The sequence below is a fragment of the Schistocerca piceifrons genome, chromosome 5, assembly GCF_021461385.2.
Source record: "Schistocerca piceifrons isolate TAMUIC-IGC-003096 chromosome 5, iqSchPice1.1, whole genome shotgun sequence".
NCBI lineage: Eukaryota > Metazoa > Arthropoda > Insecta > Orthoptera > Acrididae > Schistocerca > Schistocerca piceifrons.
This window is the reverse complement of record NC_060142.1, coordinates 471083515-471110718: the sequence shown is the minus strand read 5'-3', so window position 1 is coordinate 471110718 and position 27204 is coordinate 471083515. Positions and strand designations below refer to the sequence as shown.

General features: G+C 36.6%; 1 protein-coding gene across 1 annotated transcript in view; it reads left to right on the top strand.

Moving 5' to 3' along the window:
- The window catches only part of LOC124799084, a 167414-nt gene extending 141352 nt beyond the window's left edge, over window positions 1–26062 (top strand). Inside the window, exons 3-8 of the mRNA XM_047262622.1 lie at window positions 731–911; window positions 4463–4517; window positions 6936–7155; window positions 8021–8174; window positions 18147–18286; window positions 23689–26062. Coding sequence (XP_047118578.1) covers window positions 731–911; window positions 4463–4517; window positions 6936–7155; window positions 8021–8174; window positions 18147–18286; window positions 23689–23844 — 906 coding nt within the window. The 3' untranslated portion in view covers window positions 23845–26062. The remainder of the gene's footprint in view (window positions 1–730; window positions 912–4462; window positions 4518–6935; window positions 7156–8020; window positions 8175–18146; window positions 18287–23688) is intronic.
- Window positions 26063–27204: the final 1142 nt, after the last annotated feature.

Here is a 27204-nt window from a genome sequence, read left to right as displayed (position 1 = left end):
CAGGTACAAAGATTTAGTAGATTTAATCTGCTAGAAAGTTTCATACTTCATCGATCACTCTTTCTACAAAGTATTTGAATAGCTAGATTCAAGAATTGAAAAGTTCTTTTAGCTACATGGCAAGAAGCTGTGTTAATCGTAAAGCTTCATAGCCTGTAAAAATATATTATAAACAGGAATCCTATGTTTACTGATGTGCATACCTATTTCCTTTGAAAAATGCCATTGAAATTAAGTATTAAACTTAGCATTAAGCAATATAGTGATAATTTATTGTCCACAAAATATACAGATTAAGTTCCTGTCATTTGCTTGTTTTTTTTTTTTTTTATTATTATTTTATTATTATTATTTTTTTTTTTTATGCATACCTTGAATCAATCCACATCTCTTTGGTTGTCCTTCTTGGTGTCAATGAAGGTTAATGAAAGAATAATTTAAGTCTTATTTGTTTCTGTTTATGACCGGATCAAAATTATTCACAAAGTGAGGTAAAAAGGGGAGAAAGAACTTCATTCCACTAATTTTCTGTAAAATTGCCATGGCAGGCAATACATTTCTATACTGTCACAGTGTTTGTCCAAACATTAGTTCTATTACCGGGGCAGTATGTTGATGTTTAAGTGGAAGAAGCTTCATAAAGCTTGGTGCTCTGCTAAGAATCGTTATTGGTGGTGAAAACCTTATGATTTTCTAGTGCCTTTATGACACAGATCTAATGTCCCAACAGGACAGCGGCACAGTGCCTCCGAGTTCTGCGGGTGGCTGGAAGTGGGGCAGCTGGCGCATTCCGAGTGAGTACCTGCCCCTGCTGGTGGGGGCGGTGTGCGGCGGTGCGCTCCTCCTGCTCGTCCTCATCGCCCTCATTGTCTGGCGCTGCTGTGTTATGCCACGACGAGACAAGGCCTATTGTGAGTACCAATATCTGCTTCCTGCATTACACTGGTTTACTCACTATGATGGTTACCACAGCACTGAGAGAGGTCAATTCAGGTTTGTATAAAGTACACACAGTGTTGTTGTGCACAATCGAGTACTCACCTGTATTGGTTGGCACGAAGCTCACTACAGGCTTCTCACTTGAACTACAGTTGCTTCTGATGCCCTGGTAGTCAGCAGAAAGGTGTATCTTCAGATCAGAGATGCCAGTGGCACATAATTAAAAGAAATTGTTTGGAAGGTCCTCTAAAATAACTACTTGCATGGAAAGTATGCAGTTCCAGAAGGACACTGTAATAAAACACATTATGTTAGCCAATCAGGTCCTTTGACTTTTCAGATTAGATTAGATACACTGTCCAGTCCAAAGACCTGCAATGAGGAAATCCTCAAGACATTGAATATATCAGAAAATATTGGCTATGTAATACACATTTGCAAAAGAATGGGTTTGGCAGTGCTCCTTCCACAGATCGTAAATGATAACGCCCTTAAGTATGTGAAAAAAGTTTTATACTTCCTTTAATTTCTAAAGTGCATAAGATTATTCCATGGCTATTTTAGCAAAGAAAGAGGGGCGGGGGAGGGAGAGAGAGAGATAGAGATAGATTTGTAAGTTTTACATACACAGATCACATTACTGCTGTAAAACTTTGCCAGAGTCATATATTAGAGAACATTCTAGCAATTTTGTGCCCTCAGAAGACAACAGACACTATTTCCCCACTGTCATCTGAGAACTGGTTCATAATTTACTATGAAAGAAGAAAAGGTGTAAAAATACACAACTTCCATATGATGGCCAGCAGAAACCAGTCATTAGTTACAAAAACTGATGCATTGTCCTATATAGTAGCAGACAAAAAAGTTAGTGACACAACTACATTCAAACAGTAAATCAAAAATTTCAGTTCATAATAAAGATAAACTGCACTTTTCACACAGAGTGATGTGCTTAGAATCACATGCAAGCACTGCAGAAAAGTATATATTAGTCAGTAATGCAGAGTTGTCAGTTCAAGTTATCTGAATGTGAGAGAATCTGGAGACTGAAAAAGAATGATTCAACCTCTGCTGACCATCTTTCAACAGAAAACAACTCTTGTGATGTAGAATGTGGATTTTTATATTATGTTAAGAAAAGCGGAAAGATCATCCTGCTGATGGTAGTTAGTGACCAAACTTAATTTCCTTTTTCCCCTCTGTTTAAAAGTTTTAATTAGAAATGCTAGATTAAAATTGTAAATTCAACTTTATTTTTCATCATTTGTGAAATGTACATAAAAACATAGTTTCCCTTTTCAGTTAACGTAACTAATTCTGTGTTAAAAAAAAAAAAAAAAAAAAAAAAAAAAAAATGTAATACTTTCATATGGAAACACTCTACATGGGGCAGATGTGGACTCTGACCACAATGTATTGGTTATGAACTGTAGATTAAAACTGAAGAAACTGCATAAAGGTGGGAATTTAAGGAGATGGGACCTGGATAAAATGACTAAACCAGAGGTTGCACAGAGTTTCAGGGAGAGCATAAGGGAATAATTGACAGGAATGGGGGGAAAGAAGTACAGTAGAAGAAGAATGCGTAGCTCTGAAGGGTGAAGTACTGAAGGCAGCAGAGGATCAAGTAGGTAAAAAGACGAAGGCTAGTCGAAATCCTTAGGTAACAGAAGAAATATTGAATTTGATTGATGAAAGGAGAAAATATAAAAATGCAGTAAATGAAGCAGGCAAAAAGGAATACAAATGTCTCAAAAATGAGATCGACAGGAAGTGCAAAATGGCTAAGCAGGGATGGCTAGAGGACAAATGTAAGGATGTAGAGGCTTATCTCACAAGGGGGGTAAGATAGATACTGCCTACAGGAAAATTAAAGAGACCTTTGGAGAGAAGAGAACCACTTGTATGAATATCAAGAGCTCAGCTGGAAACCCAGTTCTAAGCAAAGAAGGGAAAGCAGAAAGGTGGAAGGAGTATATAGAGGGTCTATACAAGGGCGATGTTCTTGAGGACAATGTTATTATTTATGCAGAAGATACAAAAATTTCCATACCTGTGTCAGACACACATCATTTATCTATTTTTTTGATAATCAGTTGTCGCTGATTAGTGGTCTAAGAAATCAGAAGCTGGTTTGTGACTAAATAAATATAATTTTGCAGATCAGTAGGAAGTGTTTTCTAATTGTTATTGTTGACGCATTCTGCCAAGAACCAGTGAAAAATTCAGTTAATATTCTAAAGCATTTTTATTATACAGAAATTTATTTACAGTCACTACACCTGCAATCGTATGCAAATGGAATGGAAGAGGGAGCTGATACTGGTGCACTAATCCCTCCGCAGCATACTGGGCTGTGTACAAGTGTCAATGGATTTGTCAACATGTGTCTACTAGTCACTGAATAATGCTCTGTGCCCATAAGTCTTCTGACACACACACACACACACACACACACACACACACACACACACACACACACACACAGAGAGAGAGAGAGAGAGAGAGAGAGAGAGAGAGAGAGAGAGAGAGAGAGAGAAAATAATCTTTACAACTACATTGTGCACAAAGCTAGAACTGCAGCAGTACTGCAAGCTGATTCAGAATTGTAGTACCAGCATTGCTTACTCAGTTGGCACAATCCAGCTGTAAAGGTAGGTATGTGTGTGTGTGTGTGTGTGTGTGTGTGTGTGTGTGTGTGTGTGTGTGTGTGTGTGTGTGCGCGCGCGCGCATGCCCCACCCATTGTAGCTTGTAAAAGGATTCTTCCAAAAGAGAGTGAAGGTTTCAGTCTTATTTATGTGCCTGTTGAGGAGTCAACTATTTGGTGAGCTGTTATCTTTACTTCTAAATTATCGTGTTTTTAAATTATGAAAAGTATAGTAGCTTTTCACCATATAGTGGAGATGATGAGTTGCAGATAGGCACAATCAAAAAGACTGTGGAAAGTGGTCTCTCGGCCAACAAGGCTTTTGTTGAAAATATGCAACATAAACACATACACTCGCACAAATGCAACTCGCACACACATGGCCAGCTGAAGCCAGAGGACTTTCCATTGTTTGTCTTTCAGTATAACCAAAAATCTGTTTTCTCAAATACAAAATATTATCGTGTACTCATAAGTTCAGTGTTCTGTACCACTACCACTGTTGATTTCCTTCTAGGTGAGTTCTGTAGCAGAGAGAGAGAAGATTATTTCCCATGTATTTCTGTGTATTCCAACTTTAATGTAGCATGGTGCTTCAATTCTTTTTTGCTTTATAAATAACTGTTTAGATAATATCTGAAAATTTTATCTTAACCTCTGTGAGTATAATTAGAAATTACTGATTGGTTTTTTTATTATTATTTTCTAATTTGTATTCTTGATTTCTCTTTATGGTGCTTAATGATACAGACATAATGATGAATTAAATATTTTGACACATTCTACATCCATGTGTTATGACACAAAAATTGATCTATGAAATATGTATCCCAGTGAACAAATATAATAAACAAATTTCTTTTGTTATTAGGTGCAAGAGAAGAGATGGCAGCAAGACAAAGAAGTGGTGTACCTGTTATGCCAAGGTAATATACACATCCATTGCATGGTGGTTCTCTCTCTCTCTCTCTCTCTCTCTCTCTCTCTCTGTTTATCTTTTCAGTGATTTTGTCTGTATTATCTGACAGTATAGTTTTTAATTTGAGATTTTGATTTTTCCCACAACCATTTTATAAATATTTTGTCTTGCAGATATTCTCATGGACATTAATCCTAGTCATTAACATGATTACACATCATTTTGCAGTTCATAAAATACTCTAATTTTACAAAGTAGGAAAAAATACATCTAGCTTAAGTAAGTCTTGCTATCCCCATGGCACCATATAACCACTTCATTTTAAAAAGTGTCCAGACTCATAAGTGCAGCAGAACATAATTACTCATTTGCTGATGATGCAAGTTTTATTGTAAAGTTAGTACATCAGCTGAGATAATTTAAAATGATAATTAGTGAAAATTGTTAATAGTCTTCCAGGTTAACATTGACCAACAGAAAGGGTCAATTTGCTCAGTTGTTTGTTTAAGAAATCATGTAGCGTGCCAGCACAGCATATAGGCTAGTATGTTTTGGATGGTAGATATTTATTACAACATGAATTGGAGAAATTATTTTGTGGACTTGTAGAATGAATAGGTTTTGCTATAGAATGATTTGTGGTTTGGGTATGGAAACTGGTTAGCTTATATATTATTTCACCCACTGATGGTTTGTAGCAAAAAAGGAAATTTGATAATGGCAAAAATTATAAGAAATTATTTATGGGATTCAGAGATATGCATTTCAGGTATCTGTTTAAACAGTTATGTGCAGTAGTCTCACACTTCTTATGTTCTGTGATGAAATTTATCAGTAGTGCCTACTATTCAGAGAATGATGGTGATGTTGTGAAATAGATTCAGTGATAATAATTCACAAATAGATACAACAAAGAATAGTGTATGCAATTTTTAATACTATGATTACGTATTATGCTTAGAAAGGAGTGTAGTTCATTGCTAAAGCCCATTAATAATCACTCCAGGGAAATAAAAAAGAGTCTGTCAGACAATTTAAACATGTTTAAACATAGATACAAATAGTATTTTTTGTAATAACTCCTTCTGCATCCACAGATGAGTTATCAAACAGAAATATTTAGTAGTAACCAGCAAATAATTATGTACAGGAGTTGGGCAAAGTTATAGGGACACTTTGGTACAAACACCTTATTTCTAAGGTGTGTTTTCTGATTTGTCTTTTGTACAGTTACATCTTACCCTTCTTTGGTAGTGTCCTGAACTGCCATTATATGTATGATCACAGTTGCACTGTTTCACTCTAAGCTCATTTTATATGAGGACTTCCAATGAGGGCAACTTGTATTGACACTTACTGTTACATCTGTCACACATCTAGTATGACAATATCAGCTCCCCCCAGACTACAACGTGGCTATAGTTCCATGGTGATACAGCTTTATTCATTGTCCTCCATGGCAATATTTCATAGTGCTTGGCAGTGTGGAAGGTTTCTGCCCCCTCCCTGCTGCAATTCATAGCCATTAAAGCCATTCTTGTCTCTTATATAAAGACTACTGGCACAAAAGTGACTGCTGAAATTACTGTATGTGTCTGCAGAACACAGGTTTATGTCTGCTGAACAAAGAAAATAATAATCATAGAGTGGCTTTGAGAAGAAAGAAGAAGAGCAGCAGCTACCTCCCTCATTTTTTAAACCAAGTGAATGCAAAAGGAGGCTTCAGTGCTGCAAGAGAACAGAACATGGACAACCAACTGGTGTAAACATGTAACATCATCTGACAAATTTTCTTTCATATTGTTGCCTATCACAAAAGGTGAAAAGTACCAGGGAAGTGTAAGATAAAAATCTCTTCTTTACACTACAAAACACACTTGATATCCTCTAATAGGTTGTGCATATAGTGGTTTTCAGTGAGTTTCATGGTCTCACTGAAAGCAAAATTAAGTGAAACAGTTCAATGCCATAAAGTTTACTCAGTAGCTTGGACATTGTTCTCAGAAGGGGGTTACACCATCTAAGATTACAGTACCCCACTTGTGTAGCTACAGTTACCCAAGATTGTTTTGATATGGATGGAATAACACACTGTCTCTCATCTTCTGAGAGGCTGGAATTTAATATTGTGAAGCGACTGTGATCTGAATTGGAAATACACTCAAATTATGGAAACAGTTTCTTTAAGGAAAATAATATAAAACTCCACTGACTGCCGTATTCAATGCTTATAAGTCTGTCATCACAAGGATCCTGCCAAATGTGCCCTACACAATGTTATGTCGGTGTTTGCATCATCCTCGTCTGCTCTGACACTGTTTGAATTACTTTTCTACAAATGAAGTTAATAACTAATAAACTAGTCCTTATATTGCATTCTCTGCTTTCAAACACATGTTTCAGTTGTTATGTTTTCTGATTGCAGCCACTCTGCTGTGTACGCAGCCCCAAAAAGTGGGCAGTGGGCATACAGCAGCCGTCTGGTAGTACCTGCAAACCCTGCTGCAGCAGCAGCAGTGGCTCCTATTGTCACTGGCTCCCACTGGTTCTACAACAGCAGGGTGCTCAGTCCTAACAACCTTGAACGACTAGACCCCTGTCCCTTGCCAAGATCTGTCAGCTGTATGCAGGACCAAAACCAAGTCGTAAGTATGGTTCTCTCAACAAAGTTACTCTCCACATTTTAAATAGGAATTAGGAATATCTGTTCATATGTCTGTTGTAACTTTCAGAAAGGGAAGTTGCTTTGTGATGTAGAAAGCTTGTTTATTCCTAACAGCTGCAGGTCATAAATTTTGGAAGTTCATTATATTGTTACGTACTGTTTAACTGTATTTAATATTATGGGCTGTATGAGAGACAACGCCAATGCGACATCACAAAAACTGCCCAGTAAAATAACTAAAATAGTAAATGTAGGAGGGGTGGGATGTACATCAGTCAGAATCTAAGTTAAGACATTTCATTCATCTCAAAATTTGGTTATGGATGACCTAGTCCACTCCCCTCCCCCCCCCCCCCCCACCTCCCCCACTTCCATGACATTCCCTCCTGTCTCCCACAATGAAGAATCAACCTGTGGCTTCAGAACATTAGGTTTTATTTATGCGTTATGTTGTATACTTCTGTTGGCTGCACAAGATGTGCCTCCCAAAGATAAGAATTGGCAAAAAAATTTTCCTTTGTATGGATTCATCAAAGATAACCCTTGATAGAGCAGTGTACAGATTAGGATAATAAAATAATAAGTGATAGATGAAATATTGAGGAAAAAGCTGTGTGACTGTTTTTATATATCAAAAAATGAATATTCTGCTTTCAGGTTTAGTGCAAAATAAATTACTGGAAGATATATTAAAGCAAGAAGTGGAACTCCAAGTTTTTGGCTTTGAATGTAACACAGATGTTTCATTGCAGAAGGATTCACATTAAAATAGATATTTTTTGTAATTTTTTAAATAATGTTTCACTTGTTATCATATGCTATAAGAAGTCTGGTCAATGTTTCAGCCTCAGAGTTGTGCAGACAAGAGGCGCAGACCAATAAGCCAACCAATCAGGTTTGGTCCTTGTGATGTTGCAACTGGTGGAGAACCAAGGGGAAACCATTTGCCAGAAATTTCAGAGTTCAATGCACACAGTAGCCAATATGCCTCGAGCAGCAGTGAGTATCATTATGACAAACAAGTAATTTTGTATTAGTAAACTATTTGCATATTACTAACATAATGTTATTCTCTAATTTCCTTGAGCTTTTCTGAACAGAAAAAAAGCTTCTTATCACTAATTCATAAAATAATTACACATGTGAGGGTAGACTCTGTCTGACAGACCATTACTTACCAGATATAAGAGGCTTGGTGTTGTTCTCTCTCTCTCTCTCTCTCTCTCTCTCTCTCTCTCTCTCTCATGTGTATACATGTGTGGGTGTCAGAAGAACTTTTTCCATCAACTTAGTTATGTATGTTTTGTATGTATTTTTCTCACTAGACTTAATACTGTACTAAGCTTAGTTCATAAGAAATATGTTAATTTTTGATAAGAACTGTATTATTAACTTTTTAATAAGTTATCAAGGGAAAAGAATGTTTGGACTTAATTTTATTCATAATTAATGATAGATCTATCACTGAAAGTTTGCTCCTATGTGTGGAAGGAAATGCAAGTGTTTCAGCATTCAAAATGGAAATAAATTCTGGAAACTCAGGCTTTTTCAAATGAACTTTTACGGATTAAGCAGTTTCCTTATTTTTAATTTACATGGAAGAAGGCCTATAGGTCTGCTCAATTCCTACAACTTAGTACAGACAGTGCACTTTCTAACAAGAAAACAGGGAAGGGTAACATTCCTACACTGTTGATATTCCTACCTGGAGTTTTCATTGCTTTAAACAGTAACAATTAACTTAGGTGTTCACTGCCATATACTGATACAATAAAACCAACACTGATGGAAACTTGGCAGAGTGGTGTTCCAAGATGGCAAATGAAAGATTTAATGTACAACACACCTCCAAATATCACTGAAGAAAAAAAAAAGTATTTTGTTCAACCAAATGTAATACTTTTCTACAAACCTGCTTCACTTTCTTTCATAGCTCTTTCCCACAAAAAAAAAAGGTCACGTGCAATACCAAGGACCTACCTCTTTAAGCAACCCGTGGTATCAGGATATCAAATAGAAGAAAATGGTTTATGACACTCACAGAAAAGTTGCAGTAGTTCATAACAAAATGATGAAGAACATCATCATAAAGCCAAAATTATACAAGAAAAAAATTTCAACTTTATAATCATTTGTGAAACACTGTCAAGGCAGAAAAAGGGTGCTCAAGATATTACGTCCCTAGTGTGGAAAACTCGATGTATTACTGGTTCACTAGGCATATGCAAAATATTTAATAATCATTTTCTTTTAATAGGTGGCAAGTTGCATAAAAGTCTTTGTGATACAAGCAAGCATACATAGCTTTTAAAAGCAGGTTTTTCAAGACATTTACAATGAATTCAACTACAGAAAACAAGACTGACTCAGTTATCAAATTAATAAAGAGTTAAGCACATGAAATATCACATACACTTAAGATGATAAGTGAATACCTATCTAGTCTGTACCTTGCCACCTGTGCAGTGTATCGTTCAAGTGCTGCTAGTTTCCACTGAAGTTAAGTAAAAATTGGTCAAACATTTTGGAAGATATAATATAAAATCACTCATAGTATGAATTGAGGAAAACTTCATCATCAGAAAATGCATATTATGGTTCTGTGTCTGAGGCACTTTCTATGTTAAATCTGCGCACCTACTCCATATGGCAGAGGGTACTTTGTATGACTACTAGTCATTCTCTTTCCTGTTCCAATCACGATTTCTCTTATCTTGTCTTCACAGTCCTTATTCAAAATGTTCATTTGTGGCAGTAGAATAGTTTTGCAGTCAGGTGCAAATGACAGTTCGCTGAATTTTTTCAGTGGTGTTTCATGAAAACAAATTGTCTTCTGTCCATGGATTCCCAAATGAGATCCCAAGCAGCTCCAAAATTTTCTCATGCTGATCAGACTTACTGTTAACAAATCTGGCAGCACACACCTGAATTGTTTCAGTATATTCCTGTAGTTTGACACTGTGGGATCCAAAACACTCAAGCAGTACTCGAGAATGGGCTGCACTAGTGTTTTATATATGGTGTCCTTTGTAGATGAGCTACACTTTCTTAAAATTCTACCAATAAAGTACAGCTGACCATTTGTCTTCCCTAGTGCTGAATTAATGTGTTCATTGGATTTCATATAACTTTGCAACATTACGGCTAGATATTTAATTGACGTGACTATGTCAAGCAGCAAATGTCTAATACTATATTTGAACATCACAGGACTGTGTTTCCTACTTGTATGCATTAACCCACATTTTTTTTAACAGCAAACTGCCATTCATCACACCAAATAGAAATTCTGTCCAACTACAACTACTCAGTAAAGACACTTTCCTGTATACTACAACATCATCAGGCAACAGTCAGAGATTGTTGCTCACCCTATCTATCAGATCATTCATGTATTTAGAGAACAAGAGTGGTCCTATCACACTTGCTTGTGGCACTCCTGATCATATTGTTGTTTCTGATGAACACTTGCCTTCCAGGACAATGCTCTGGGTGCCACTGCTTAAGAAGTTTTTTTGCCACTCATATATCTAGGAACCTGTTCCACATGCTTGGACCTTCCTTAGCTGTCTGCAGTGTGGCACTGTGTCAAATGCTTTCTGGAAATCTAGAAATATGGAATTTACCTGTTGCCATTCATCCGTGGTTCACAGGATATTGAAGGACAAACTGAGTTTCACACAAGCAATGCTTTCTAAATCTGTGCTGATTTGTGAACAGAAACTTTTCTGTCTCAAGGAAATTTATTCTATTTAAACAGAAAATGTGCTCAAGACTTCTGCAGCAAACAAATGTTAAGGATAAAGGTCTGTAACAATATTGTGAAAAGGAAAGTTGCTACTCACCATATAGTGGAGATGCTGAGTCACAGATAGGCACAACAAAAAGACTGTCACAAATAATAGCTTTCTGCCAGTAAGGCCTTTTTCAAAATTAGACAGCAAACACACACATACACACTCATGCAAATACAACAACTCACTCACACAACTGCAGTCTCAGGCAACTGAGGCCACATTGCGACAGTTGCCTGAGACTGCAGTCGTGTGTGTGAGTTGTGTTTGCGTGAATATGTATGTATGTGTTTGCTGTCTAATTCTGACAAAGGCCTTACTAGCCGAAAGCTATTATTTGCGACAGTCTTTTTGTTGTGCCTATCTGCGACTCAGAATCTCCACTATATGGTGTGTAGCAAAATTTCCTTTTCACAAAATTGTTACATGCCATTCTGTGTTTTCCAAGGATAGAGGTCTGTAAGTTTGGAGGTCCATTCTTTCATTCATTTACCCTTTTTATTTGCGACAGTCTTTTTGTTGTGCCTATCTGCGACTCAGAATCTCCACTATATGGTGTGTAGCAAAATTTCCTTTTCACAAAATTGTTACATGCCATTCTGTGTTTTCCAAGGATAGAGGTCTGTAAGTTTGGAGGTCCATTCTTTCATTCATTTACCCTTTTTCCCAGATGCTTGGGACATTGCATTGGTGAGAGATTCACAATAAATACATGCTAAGTAAGGGGCCAGTGCCAAAGAGTACTCTCTGTAAAACTGAAATGGGATTCCATCCATACCTGACAACTTATTTGTTTTCATCTCTTTTAGTTGCTTCTCAACTTTTGGGATTTCTGTTTCTATGTCCTTCATGTGAGAGTATGTGCTATGGTGAAAAAATGGTATACTTGTACAATTCATCTGTGTGAGTGAGTTTTTGAACACAAAATTTGAAAATCTTCTTTCCTCTCACTGCCTTCTATTGCCACACAAGATTGGTTTGATGAATGACTGGACAGAAGCCTTCAAACTGCTTATAGATTTTACGTCGAACCAGAATTTTCTCATATTCTTGGCAAGGTCTTCCACTAAAGTCTGACAATCTCTGCTTTCTCAGCATTTTCCAAATTTTGTTTTGTCTTTTTCATCATTAATCCATTTACACAGCTCATAGTTCTCCAGATCATGAATTACAATCAATGTAAACTTTGCCCATAACTCCCCCATGTCCATAATATTGGAAATGATGTCCATTAATTGTTTAAATAGGATGATAACAATTACATATCTGCTCTTTCTAGCATAAATACTCTACTCCTCTTGTTGGTGGATTTCTTAACTTCAGTAATTGTGGTGCCTATGATGACATCTTGTTTGCTAAACCCTATACTGACACTGCCAGAAAGGTCACAATTTTTGGTAACTATGAGATCTAAAATATTTACATTGCGTGTGGACTATTGAATTGGCTGCTCAGCTTTTGGGAAACATATTCAGAACTAATTCACCAGATTTTCTGTCCCTACCACCTGCAGTGAATCCATAGACATCCCAGTCTATTCTATGCAGTTTAAAGTGGCCTCTGATTGCTAGTATCAAGATACTTCAACACTACTGAGCGTTAACTTTTTTTGAATGGCTCCACAAATGGAACTGTGGAATCAGATGGCTGGTAAAAACATCCATTCATTAACTTGAGTTCACCTAGTTTGGTTACTAACATCCAGATAATTTCACAGTTACACTGAATTTCAACATCTATAGACACAATATTTTTGTCAACAGCAATGAACACTCCCCCTCCATGGCAAGTACTCTGTCTTTTTGATATACATTCCATGCATGGTTAAATATTTACAACTTTCCTGATTGCAGTAAAATGAGGAACTTTGTTAAGAATGTTGTGGCAGTTTACTGTAAAAAATTTGACAGTCAGTGTGTCTTTATTTTGTATGTGATCTTATTTCACTCTTTGTGTATTGATTGCCAAGTTTTCACCAGAGGGCTCAAACGATTGCTCAGCCTAAAAAAAACACCATATGCACCCATTGTACTCTGCTACCGAAGTAGTTGCTGCATCTGTGCAGTGCACCTCAAACCTGTGAAGGTGGGTCCTACAGTTCTGCAGCCCACTATGCAGCCAAGAAGCCAAGGGCGAATGATATCTTACTTATTTTAACAAAGCATTTTATACTGTTCACACTATCTTAACACAAAACAAATGAAACTGTTTACGTTACTAAGGAACTTTTGTGGATGGCATGTTGGTGAATGACTGTTTGCCGTTTACTCCCCCCCCCCCCCCCCCCCCCCCCCCTGTTAAATTATGTTTTTAATCTGTGACCAGTTTGATTAAAATTGATCAGTTCAGTGCCACTGTACAAGCAGCTTGTAACACAAGACCCTTTTAAAATTTTAATTTTGAACAAGATTTCAAGTATTAATTTTTATGTTTCTCCAGGAAGGCAAGTGTAACACATGCTTTTTGTGGTTCTGAACAAGAATTTAACTTCCCTGTGCCTTGTCATCCCTTTACACATGCATGAGCTGCTTGCATTTATGTAATGCTACATGCTTATTAGCATGAGTCTTTTTCATAATCACTTTTAGAATATGCAAGAGTTGATTGAAAAGATCTCGGCCCACCCAATAAAGGTTGTCTGTAGTCGAAATTTTTATGGTTGTTTTTCAGCATAGTCCCATTTTAGGGCCACACACTTTTGTCACCAGTGATGCAGGCCCATTGTACCCTCCTTGTCTTACCACAACCATGACATTATCATCTGATCAAAAATGGGTTCCAGCTAGATATTTATTGAGCTCAGAGATGAGATGAAAGTCATGTGGAACCAAGTCACATGAATACGGTGGGTGCTGAAGCAGTTTGAAGCCAGAGGAGTCGATGGCAGACATTACAGTAATAGTTATGTGCATGGGTGCACTGTCCTGATTGAAGAGCACATGTTTTGTTAACATCCTGATGCATTTCACTTTGATGGACTCCCTCAGATGTGTTAGCTGCGCAGTTTAATATGCTCCACTCACTTTTTCACCTTTTTTGAGGTATTCGACCAGGATAACACCCCTAAAATCCCAAAGAACAAGAGACCACAACTTTGAAACTTCCTGGCAGATTAAAACTGTGTGCCCGACCGAGACTCGAACTTGGGACCTTTGCCTTTCGCGGGCAAGTGCTCTACCAACTGAGCTACCGAAGCACGACTCACGCCCGGTACTCACAGCTTTACATCTGCCAGTACCTCGTCTCCTACCTTCCAAACTTTACAGAAGCTCTCCTGCGAACCTTGCAGAACTAGCACTTTCCAGAATGAGAAACATCCCCCAGGCTGTGGCTAAGCCATGTCTCCGCTATATCCTTTCTTTCAGGAGTGCTAGTTCTGCAAGGTTCGCAGGAGAGCTTCTGTAAAGTTTGGAAGGTAGGAGACGAGGTACTGGCAGATGTAAAGCTGTGAGTACCGGGCGTGAGTCGTGCTTCGGTAGCTCAGTTGGTAGAGCACTTGCCCGCGAAAGGCAAAGGTCCCGAGTTCGAGTCTCGGTCGGGCACACAGTTTTAATCTGCCAGGAAGTTTCATATCAGCGTACACTCCGCTGCAGAGTGGAAATCTCATTCTGGACCACAACTTTGCCATGTGGTGTGACTGACTTGAACTTCTTGGGGGCCTATGAAGAGGGTTGTTTCCACTGTTCCAGTTGAACCTTGGATTTGGATTGAAAATAGTGAACCCATGAAATCCTTTTTCCCAAAACATTTGAGAAAAGTCACAAAGTCTGCCTCAGAATAGGTCAGGTTTTCAATGGACATGATATATCTCTGGCCTTTGCTTTCTGCTGTCAACATGAGACCTTGTGCGTGTCAAGCAAAACTCTTACGAAGTGTCCAATGGTTTCCTGAGATTTGCCCACACTCTGTGCAATGTAGTGTTCTGTCACACAGTGGTCTGCCATGTTGATATCCTGGATCGCAGTGACCCTCTCCTTCCTACTGGCATTACCGGTCTTCCACTGTAGAAAGGGGAATCTTCCTCTAATGTTTCCATCATACCATTATGGACCTGCTGTGCGCTTGTGTCCTTTTTCAGCAGGTACTGGATGATGGCACACTTGCTCTCTCTATCCATTTTTCAAAATGTGTACACCTGTGGCACTTCAAACTCCAATAACTGGGGAAAAGAACACCCTTAACAAAAAAGTTTAGGTGCTAAGCCGACATTCGGGAATGAGACGTATTTCACAGGTGGGATGAGAACTATTTAGTCACCCCTTGTACCACACTTATTACTGTAATCATTACCTTAACAACTTAGGGGCATCCAATAAACCACAGTGCTTGTGTTCAGTACTGGGATGAGACACAGTATAGGTCAACCATCTTACCCTCCAGATTTTTCTGTGAAAAAACACTCTATTTGCTAAACACTACGGTCCCCAGTCCTCAAAGGACAATATTTAAGACTAGTTTCTGTATATTCATTCAAAATCATTAACAGATTTTTTTCTTGAAATGTAACTAATGGCTTCAATGAAAAAATGAAGCAGGCAAGCACAATTTTGTTTCTGTACTTCTGCAACAAACATTACTGAATTGTTTTTAAGAAGAAGAAGAAGAAGAAGAAGAAGAAGAAGAAGAGGGAATAACTGTTAACTTTGATGTTTTTCATAAACCTTGCAGAGTTTTAAAAGTCAAATTAACAGTGAACTATGACAAAGTGACCATTCCAATAAATGAGGAACCCTTTTGTTTATCTTTGAATTGTGACTATTTGCTATTATTTTTATTGTGAGAAAATAATTAAATTAACAATAAAAAATGATATAATCACTTTTCTCTCAATGCTGAAGGCATGACATTTATACTTTGTTACATCACATTCACATTATCTCCTCATAAACATTTATACTGCATATAATTACTCTTTGATTAGCAATATGACTTTGGAAAAGGTCATGGGAGGACGGAAATAATAAGCTTTCAGCTAATACTAACAAACGATATTGTAAATCATGTCAATATATTATCCAGAACTAACATCAACTTTTCCATTCATAATTATTGACAGTTGATCAGCAGTTTTAGTGAAAAAGTATACAGTATATAACTGATTTTAAATTATAATTGCAAAAATTAATTTTATTAAGTTACAAGCCATCTGCAAACGCAATCTTGCAGTATATCAGAAAATATTGTGTATGGTGTCTTAAACAAAAGACATAACACTGATGTTATAAACTGTATCAAAAGAAAATCAAAACAAGGAAACTAACAAATTATGAGACAGAATTGCTGGCTGGAACTCAACCCTCAGGAGGTGAAATGTTAGTAATGCCAATAGACACATAAAAGTAAAAGCGACACAGTAGCTACATTTTGGAACTAATAGTTGTTTCATCAGTGGCAAAATGGATAGATTGGGGAGGTTAGAAAGGAATGGTGAGTCACTCAGTCTTCAGGATGAGGAATCAACCAGTTGTGAAAATGAGAGGAAACAGAGATGAAGGGGGAGATAACAGACAGTGTGGGATGGTTTACCAGTAAGGACTGTGTAAGATTCAGTTGTGAGGTGAGAACAAAGTGAGAAACGAAGGATGGATAGAAGAAGAGACATGAGAAGTCAGATGACTGATGCAGTTAAAAACTGAAAATGAGACAGTGGAAAAACAGAGAGAGAGAGAGAGAGAGAGAGAGAGAGAGAGAGAGAGAGAGAGAGAGAGAGAGAGAGGGGCGGTGGGAGGGAGGGAGGGAGGGGAGGATGGAAACAACAAAGAGGGGGAGGGGGGGGTTGTTCACACAGTTTCTGTCATTAAGAGCAATGTTTTGCTGTCACTAGACGAGTAAATTATCAGTGAAGTCAGACAATGATTTGATAAGTAAATGAAGAGTTTTATGGGAGAAAAAAAATTATAAACTGCTCATACAGGGCAAATGAAAACAGTGTGTGTGCAAGGGAAATAAGCAGGTAGGTAAAGCCAATGGCAGATTTTGGTTCATTGGTAGGATACTGGGGAAAATGCAGAATTTAGTCTACAAAAGAGACTTCTTACAAAACATATGTGTGTCCCATCTTAGAATATTGCTCAAGTGTGTGGGACCCATACCATATAGGGCTAACAGGGGATATTGAGTTATTAATATTGAATGTGTACAGTTAAGGAGTACTAACTGTCAGTAATTTGGTTGTTTTATGTGAGAATGGCACAGAAATGCTGGAAAAACTTAAAATGGTAGATGTCTGAAGGTAGATGTACAAAGTATCCCATGAAAGCCTACTTACAAAGTTTCAAAATTGAGTATTAAGTAAAGTATCTAGAAATATACTTCCACCGCCTACGTGTTTGCCCTCCTATGAACCACAAAGTCAAGATGAAACTAATTATAGTGCACTCAGAAGCATTTGGGCAGTCATTTTCCAGTGTTCATTTGCTAATGGAACAGGAAGAAAACCTAGCATCTGATACAGTCCTAAGTATCTTCTGCTATGCACTTCATAGTTGTTGACAAAGTATACATGATTAACATAGTCATTGAGATTAGCAGTTAAATGTTTATTGTATATAGAGAGATGTGCAGGTTTAATTTTCAATAAGCTTCTACCAGAACCTTGAAATTTAAAACTAAATTGAAAGGCTCCATTCCAGAACACATTTTTAAAAAATTATTTGCAAGATATCCTCATAGTAAGTTCTCCTTTTATTATGTAGTACACATATTGCTACAAATATTTTCTCTCTCTCTCTCTCCCCCCCCCCCCCCCCCCTCCATCGCCCCCTTCCTCCCTTTGATGTCTATCCCCCCACCAGCTACTCTTTCGATTTTTTCTTTTCTTTTGTTTACTGACTTGTTGCATGAGCAAGCAGCTTTGACTCAGTTGTCCCTATGGGACCTGAGAAAATAAATATATAAAATAGGTAGATAGTATTGGGTTCTCCAAGAGCAACTGTAAAATGGATAATTTTATAAGAAGTTCATTTTGAGTGCATTATAATTTTAAATAATTGTTTATATTCAAAGTAGAAAGTACTCCTTCCAAGACTGCAAACATTCCAGCTGCCACATAACTATTTCAAAGATTTCTCTGTGTTAGCCAATGTGAAACTGTGATTAATAAGAAAATTAAATAGCTCAGTGTGTTATTCTTTTACACATTTGACCTAATGTGACATAGTCTCATATTTGTTTACAGTTCTGGATGAGGTTGGCACACGTGGGGGTGATCCACCCCCTGGCCCTACTGTGCTCAAGACGAGGAGCCTCCCCGCCTGGGTCAGGTCGAGATCTCGGCCTCTCTCCACAGAAGATAATCTTGCTGAGCTTTACGCTAAGGTTTGCCTTGATTCTCTTCACAGGTGGTGGGCTTTGCATTTATTGCTATGTTGTCTTTTATCATTATAATACAGAGGGATAGTGATTTTGAAATTACTCTCTGTGTACTGTTGTGATGGAACAATCTTATCATAAAAATTTGCCATAAAATGATTTATTTGTGCCTTTCACTTGTGTGAAATAGTACTGTTATTGGCTAAATACATGAAAAAAAGTACAATGCAAAATGATACTGCTGGTTTTATTCTGTATTTGATAGATCCTTCAGGTATTGTCATTAGTAAGATGTGATGCTTGTGCATTTTAACAAGGGTATAAGTATAATCAATATAGAGAACTAAGTCTGTGGTTTGTTGCTGTTAGAATGAGAGGAATTTTGTGAAGATAGCAGAATGAAAGGATTATACTGGACAACCTGCAAAGGAGAAGCTAAAACTATGTTTCTCTCCATATAATGTGTAAAAAATGTGCAGATACTTAAGTCTGCAGTTAATACTGTTTAGAATTTTATATAATTTTCTGTGCTACTCCTTTCCTGCGAGAGAAGTGGAATATGCACTAATACTGTAATTAAAATACATTCAATTTATTCATTTGTTGAGCTTCCCCTTTTAACTTAATTATTCAGACTGAAATTTTATATTGTGTGGTGCAACAGTATAGAGTTCTTAGCCAATTTAGAGACAGTTAAACTCTGCTGAATGTAGCAGAGAGACAGAAGAAGATGCAGGTTTTAGTGACCATCTTGCTCAAATAGTAAGCTTAAAAATGAAAGGCAGTACTATAAACAACATGTCTGTAAGAGGAGGTATAATCAGGATATTGTAGGTATTGGAGGTATAATCAGGATATTATAAACTACTTCAACAGCTTATCTCAGAAAGAAAAATGATCACACATGTATAAAATTAATGGTATCGATGAAAAATTCAACACTTTCATCGATACATTAACGGTTAACCCATTTCTTTCAGATTGCCTTCCCACTGAGACCTGTAACCATAAGAGGGAGTTCTAGAACAAACAGCTGGGTCACAAGGGGGAATAAGGCTTTCATACCATAATAAAAGACTACTTCATGAAATGAGTAAATTAAAAAATTCCTCGCTTGAAATACACGTATACTATAAAAAATACTCCAGAATACTAAGAAAAGTAATAAGAGCAGCAAAAATAATCCATAATGACAAATACATTTATAATTTTGCTAATAAACTCAAGGCTATTTGGAGTGCTTTAAAAAAGAATTTAGTGAACACAGACTATCCTACAAAAATATAACACTATCATAAAAAATAAAAAGGTGACAAACCCATTAAAAGTAGCCAACTCTTCTAACAATTTTATCACATGTGTTGCTGATAATATGACACAGTCAAACTTACATAAGAGCACCCAAGCCAGTGAATACAAAATAAGTGCTTGTAGAGGATCAACATATGTCAGTTCTGTCTCACATAATGAAGTAGCTAATGGAATAAAAGAACCAAAAAATTCCAACTCTGCAGATACTGATGGTGTCCGTGCAACAATCTTACGGAAGAGTGCATCAGACCTAACTGAAATACTTACACTCTTACATGACTGCACACTGCATGCAGGCACTTTCCTTCGAAAACACCTTAAGTCACTCTATTACATAAAAAAAGGTGAGAAAGATAATGTAAGTAACTACAGACACATCAGAACTTCCTCTTGCATTTCAAAAATATTAGAAAAAGTTATGTATGACAAACTTATGAAATTTGTAAATAAAAACAATATCCTACACTATGAACAACATTGGTTCAGAAATAAGATGTCAACAACAAGTGCTATTTATGAGTTCATCAATTCCATATTAAGCATAATGGACAAGAAACAGGACTCAATGGGAATACTTATTGACCTGTTATAAGATTTTGACATGGTGAACCATTAGACTCTGCTGTCAAAGCTTGAAAAATGTGTAATTCAAGATCTGTTCAACAACTGGATCAGTTCCTTCCTGAGCTATCATAAGCAGGCACTGTGCATTAAGCACACAAATATCCATCTAAAAACTGTATCTGAACATTTATCAGACTATAAACAAATTAAATATGGTGTACCTCAAAGATCAGTAATGGGACCCCTTCTGTTCATTCTGTATACAAATGATCTCAGGTTAAATGTGGATGTGTATAAAACAATAATATTTGCAGATGACACCACAGTTCTACTAAAAGGAGACAGCAAAGAAAAATTACAGCAGTCAGTAAACACTGTCACAAAACAACTTAGCAGAAGGCCATGTAATACTCAATTTGTAATAAAGAGTAAAAAAACCCATTGCACTAAAATTTCACAATGCTCCAAACAAGGATACATTTATCCCATTGGTCTCTATCAATGATGAACTAGTTAGTAACAGTACTGAAACCAAATTCCTAGGACTCTGGTAGCAGAACCATGTAAAATGGAATAAGCATACTGAATACCCTAATACAGAACTTAGCATGACATGTTACCTTCTTTGCTCACTAAAATCATGCTGTAGTGAGAAAACAGCAATGAATGTATTTCCACTCTTGCCTTAAATATGGAGTCACTTTCTGAAGAAACTCTAAAATAGCTAATATCACTGTCAAACTACAAAAAAAGGGCCATTAGAATCATGTTTGGATTCAAATCTAGAGACTCTTGCAAACCTCTGTTAAAGATTTCTATTATTCCTCCATTGCCTTGTGTATACATCATGGAAACCCTTAAATTCTTTAAAATAAGTGTAATAGGCAAGGACTGGAGACTACAAAAATACTGTGATATACATGATCACTTTACCAGACGAAACAAAAATTCACGTATAAACGAAATCAGCATATCTTTGTGCCAAAAAGGTACTTTCCACATGGAAGTTAAACTTGATAACAAATTTCCTGAAAATATTAAAGCAATTATTGAGGTCAAAACCTTTGGAAAATCTGTAAAGTCAAATTTACAGCATCACTGCTTTTACTCCATTGAAGAATATTTAAATTTATTAAGTGTTTTTATAAATTCTTAATGTCTAAAGTGTTTTATTGTAACCTTAAATAAGTACATTTATAATCACGTTCAGAAGTGTACTTATAACTTGACCTGTCGAATGTCTTATGCACAAGGTGCTTTTGTAGACAACAGGACCAATACAATACAATACAATACTTTTTTACTTGCTCAGAGACTTTTGTGGTAACTGAGCTTCTCAGAGCAGAATTACGCTCAATTTGCAACCTTCATATATATCACTGTCATGCATATCTTAGAGTCACAAGTGCTCTAAGATCACAGGTGTGTTTAAGTAACGCTTAATCATTTCCCATTCCAAGAAAAGTTGTGGAAATAATTTCTTTGGTTGTAATGGGGAGATTAATGCAAGGTTCTCTGCAGGGACTATGTGTAAAAAGTATCTTTGCAGTATGGAATCAGTATAATGTGAAACCAATCCGACTAGAATGGTGTCAGGGGTGATTTTCATAACCCACACATTTCACATCTCTATAGAATCTCCTCTTTGGGGGCACCTGTTGAACATATTGTAAGGTCACCCATTTATCATAAAAATTGTTTTGGGATATATAGGGCACTGCAAATTTTGCACAAAGATAATATTAACTTTTAAATATTTGAACCATGTTTTTCTCATCTGATCATTCTCAATTATAATGCAGAAAAATGTGACAAATGCCATCCTACTGTGGAACACCTACTGGAGTTTTAGTTTATATACAGTACGTGATCATTGGTAATGCTAGAATTCAATATGGTATTGGGCCACCCTTAGCCTTGATGACAGATTCCACTCTTGCAGACATACATTCAGTCAAGTGCTGGAAGGTTTCTTAGGGAATGGCAGCCCATTCGTCATGGAGTGCTGCACTGAGGAGAGGTATCGATGTTGGTCGGTGAGGCCTGATACGCTCCTTACACCAAGGGAGGCGTCATTTGGCATTTACTGGCATCATGTGTGGCTTTTGAGCAGCTGCTTGATCATGAAATCCAAGTTTTCTCATCTCCCACCTAACTGTCATAGTACTTGCAGTGGATCCTGATGCAGTTTGTAATTCCTGTGTGATGGCCTGGATAGATGTCTGCCTATTACACATTACGACCCTCTTCAACTGTCGGCAGTCACTGTCAGTCAACAGATGAGGTTGGCCTGTACACCTTTGTGTTGTAAATGTCCATTCACATTGCCACTTCACTATCAAGTGGGAAACAGTGGATCTTGGGATGTTTAGGAGTGTGGAAATCTCGCGCGCAAACGTATGACACAAGTGACACCCAGGCACCTGACCATGTTCGAAGTCCATCAGTTCTGCGGATCACCCCATTCTGCTCTCTCATGATGTCTAATAACTACTGAGGTCGCTGATATGGAGTACCTGGCAGTCGGTGGCAGCACAATGCATCTAATATGAAAAATGTATGTTTTAGGGGGTGTCCAGATACTTTTGATCACATAGTGTATATTACTGAAACATCTTGGCAGATCAAAACTGTGTGTTGGATTGGGACTCAAACCTGAGACCTTTCTCTTTCATAAGCAAATGAGTTTTCAACTGAGATATCCAAGCATGACTCATGACCCACCCTCACAGCTTCACTTCTGACAGCGCCTCTCTCCTACCTTCCAAACTTCACCAAAGTTCTCTTAACACATTCTGTAGGCCTAGCACATGTGGAAGAAAGGATAATGCATTTCCAGAATGAATTTTAACTGTGCAACAAAATATGCTCTGATCTGAAACTTCATGGCAAATTAAACTGTGTGCTGGGCTGTGACTCAAACCTGGCCCTGTCTGGCACACAGCTCTAGTATGCCCGGAGGTTTCAGATAAATGCACACTCCACAGCATAGTGTGCACACACCACTGAATAGTGAAAAATTACTCTGAAAATATATATTACTAATGTACTTAAAGGACCTGTGAATGTTTTATACCATTAGCTGTTCAGTTTGAACTTTCTTCACAGCTTTAATTAAGGGAAATAAAGAAAAACTGGAATTATATATATATTTGTTTTACTTGAAATGAAAGAATTTTAAATCTGTATAAACATGTGGATTTAGCGTAAACACTACTATCTGTACATGTCTCATACCAGTGTAAACCTGTATCCTGACTCAGATGAGACAATTAATAGGAAACCATACATTGGCTTTGGAAAAGCAACACACTGAACATTGTCAATGCCCTCATGTACTGTACAGCACACGAGAAATAACATATAAAATGATGTTTAACAATGGAGGCCATATAACATTAAGCATATGTTTGATCTTAAATTTTTCACATATGCCCCTACTATATGTGGGATAATGAGTTATCACATTTAACTTAAATTATTATGAGCTTAATTAATTATATTACTAATTTTCATTTGTTTTTGTCTTTCAGGTGAACTTCAGCAAGAAGAGAAAAAACAGAATGAGAAATGATGAGGCTGCCATCATTGCTCTCAGTAAATCAAGGAGTCAGTATTTACACAAAGACACAGATTCTTTGGTTGATAATGAAGCAGTAATAGTGTATGATGAACGGACTGCTCTGTGAGAAGATAATATTTTCCTTCATTCTCTTATCCTTCACTCTCCAGCTGAAGCAGTGGAACTTTTGTGCAAAAAGTCTCAGTGACAAATGATTGTACACAAAATGTCTGAGAATGTTTGCATTGTCATGCCAGTGATGATAAAACTTAATTTTTGTTCTGGAAGTTTGATAACAGCTCTGATGAAAGCAGAGACAGGAACATAAGAAAGGCTTTTGGAAGTTCTTTTGAGAGAACATGCAAAAGTCTCAGAGGCCATTTTCTGAATGTTTGAAAAGAGTGAGGAGATACGTTATTTTCTGAGTATAAATTTCATTAAAACTATCTTTGTTAGACAGTTCCACCGATAGTGTAGAGTTTTTCTCTAATGATGTGACTTTTGAGCTATTACTACAAAGATGATAACAAAATACCATATAAAAGCCATCTGTATTTCAGGTAATTTCTGTTGCTTTCACTATTTGACAGAAGACCACAGCAACAAACTATGAAATAAATATGCTGGAACTAAGCTTTTACAAAAGTTCTGAGATGATTGTGTAATCATCAGCATACTTAGTTATTGTAATGTAAGTTTCCCTCTACTAAGCTGTGGCAGTTCAGAGAAATAACATTCAAAACTCAAGTGACTGCTTTGTTTCAAAACTTCCCTTGTGTAGCTCCCCATAAATAAAGTTTACATTCTGAGGAGTGAGTATCCAGTGTTAATAGTCAAGGCAGCATAAGATGATCCCTGACAGCTAAGAGTGCTTTCAACTGCTAGGTGCAGATGGCTGCAGGTGAAAACAATAGCCACCAATAGAGCTGGGACAACAGTGAGGCATTGCCACAGAGACATTTACAAAACCGTGTTGTGTGATTGGTTGAAGTGGATGTGCAAAGCAGTTGTGCCCAGCCTCCTGTAACTATCATGGATCACCTTACCCTGACTCTATTATACTAATATTGAAAATATGAAGTATTTTTCATTCTCGACAAATTATGTCGTAGAAATATGAAAAAAAGTCATCTGCTTTAAGTGGCATAATTGTTTTGTGGAATAAACTATTATGTTGTAAATCACAGTCAACAATATTTTTAATGAACAGTATGAGTTAGCAAGACAATCAAAGCTAGTGCTATGATGTACTCTGTAAATAATAGAAAACATCTTTGCAATACATATCACCATATTTTTCAAAATTATCATCTTGTTCATCTTGGATAGCAGCTAAAAACAGTCACTCATAGAGGGCAACCCCACATATCAATGGACTGTCAATAATAACACCCAGACTGTGATATCATAAGTTTGCTAAAGTAACCATTTGTGTCAATTCTTGGTAAATATGTAAAAGAAAAAAGATTAAAAAGTGTGAATTGTGAGTATGCAACTGAATGATGAGCTTGAATCAACAATAGTAATGTATTTATCATCCTAATTTCTAGTCATGCTCAATAGAAGCAGATTGTGTAAATAAAGTTAGAATGGAATAGCACAAATTCTTATCCTTTGTCTGAATTATAATGCTTTACATAAAGCATTTGTCTGAACTTTATATTTGATCAATTACAAAGTGAGATTTTTTTCTATCTTCGGTCCAAAGTGATGATAGTGATTACTGGACAATTTTGAACAGTGTAAACATTTGTAAATATGCTGTCTTTGCACATTCTTTCACTGGAAAGCAATATGACTGATAACTGGCAGGAACATTGTATCTGCTATCTGCACTTACTGACATTTGGTTTCTGAATGATTTTTCTCAGAGTAATAAAGGAGATTTTTAATTAGATACAAATGTTTCTCTTTTTGGAATTTTTATCTCTTGATGACAGAATACATGCAAGAATTGTGTTTACCAGATGTCTTTAAGTATAAAAGTATTTGATAGTAGGACAATAAGACTATGATGTGTATTTTAAGTAGATCAATAAGCAGGATATAATATATAGCTAATAGTTGAAATTACAATGTAATGGGCCTATTAACTGTGATTGAGACACAGAAAGTACAAGATCCTGTATCAATTCTGAGGTAAAAGTCACTTTTTTGTACTAATTCTAGTTGCAGAACTTTGATAATATAAATAAAATTGTCTGGCTTCCAAAACAGACACATTCAGGTATTCCTGTCAGGACTGATGATGGAACATAAAATATTTGCAATAAAAGTTATATATATATTTCAATATGTAATTGCTGTAATTGGTCATTGGAGCAAATAATGATCTCACAAAACTATTTACAATGTTGATTTATTTTGATTTTGAAAAATATTGCTGCCACGCCTTTAAAAAGTATTAGATTAGATTAGATTTACTTTCATTCCAATTGATCCGTAGTGAGGAGGTCCTCCAGGATGTAGAACATGTCAGAAAAACAATAATACATGACAAATATTTACAACTGAAACAAATAAGCTAATGTACCTTCCACAGGTCCCAAGTGGAATGATCATCTTTTTTTTAATGAACACTATATGAAAGAATCATTTTACAAACACTAATGCACTGAATTTAAAATAAAAAAGTTTTTTATTTATAAGGTAATAAACATGTAATAGAACTACTATCATACTTATTTACAATGAACATATTACTGCACTGAAATGGTGCGGAATTTAGATTGTACTCTCTCTCTCTCTCTCTCTCTCTCTCTCTCTCTCTCTCTCTCTCACTCACTCACACACACACACACACACACACACACACAAGACACACACACACTTATTTACAATGAACACATTACTGCACTGTAATTGTGCAGATGGTTCCACTGAGAAATTCATCAATGGAGTAGAAGGAGTTGGCCACCAATAAATCCTTAGGCTTCTCTTAAACTGAATTTCATTGGTTGTTAATCTTTTTATGACTGCTGGCAAGTTACTGAAAATTTGTGTTCCTGAATAATGCAGACCTTTATGTAAAAGAGTAAGTGCCTTGAAATCCTTGTGAAGATTATTCTTATTACCAGTGTTGATTCCATGAATTGAGCTGTTGGTTTGAAAAAGTGATATATTTTTAATGACAAATTTCATTAAGGAATAAATATATTGGGAAGCAATAGTTAGTATCCCTAGTTCCCTAAACAGGCTTCTGCAGGATGTTCTTGAGTTCACACCACATATAACTCTTACTGCACATTTTTGTGCCCAGAAAACTTCAGCTTGGCTTGATGAATTATCCCAAAAAATGATCCCATATGACATTATGGAATGGAAGTAAGCATAGTATGCCAGCTTTTTAATTTATATATCCCCTATGTCTGACACAATTTGCATTGCAAATAGAGATTTGTTAAGACGCTTCAGCAGTTCTCTGTGGTGTGCACCTCCCAGTTGAATTTATTATCAAGCTGTAATCCCAAGAATTTAACACTGTCCA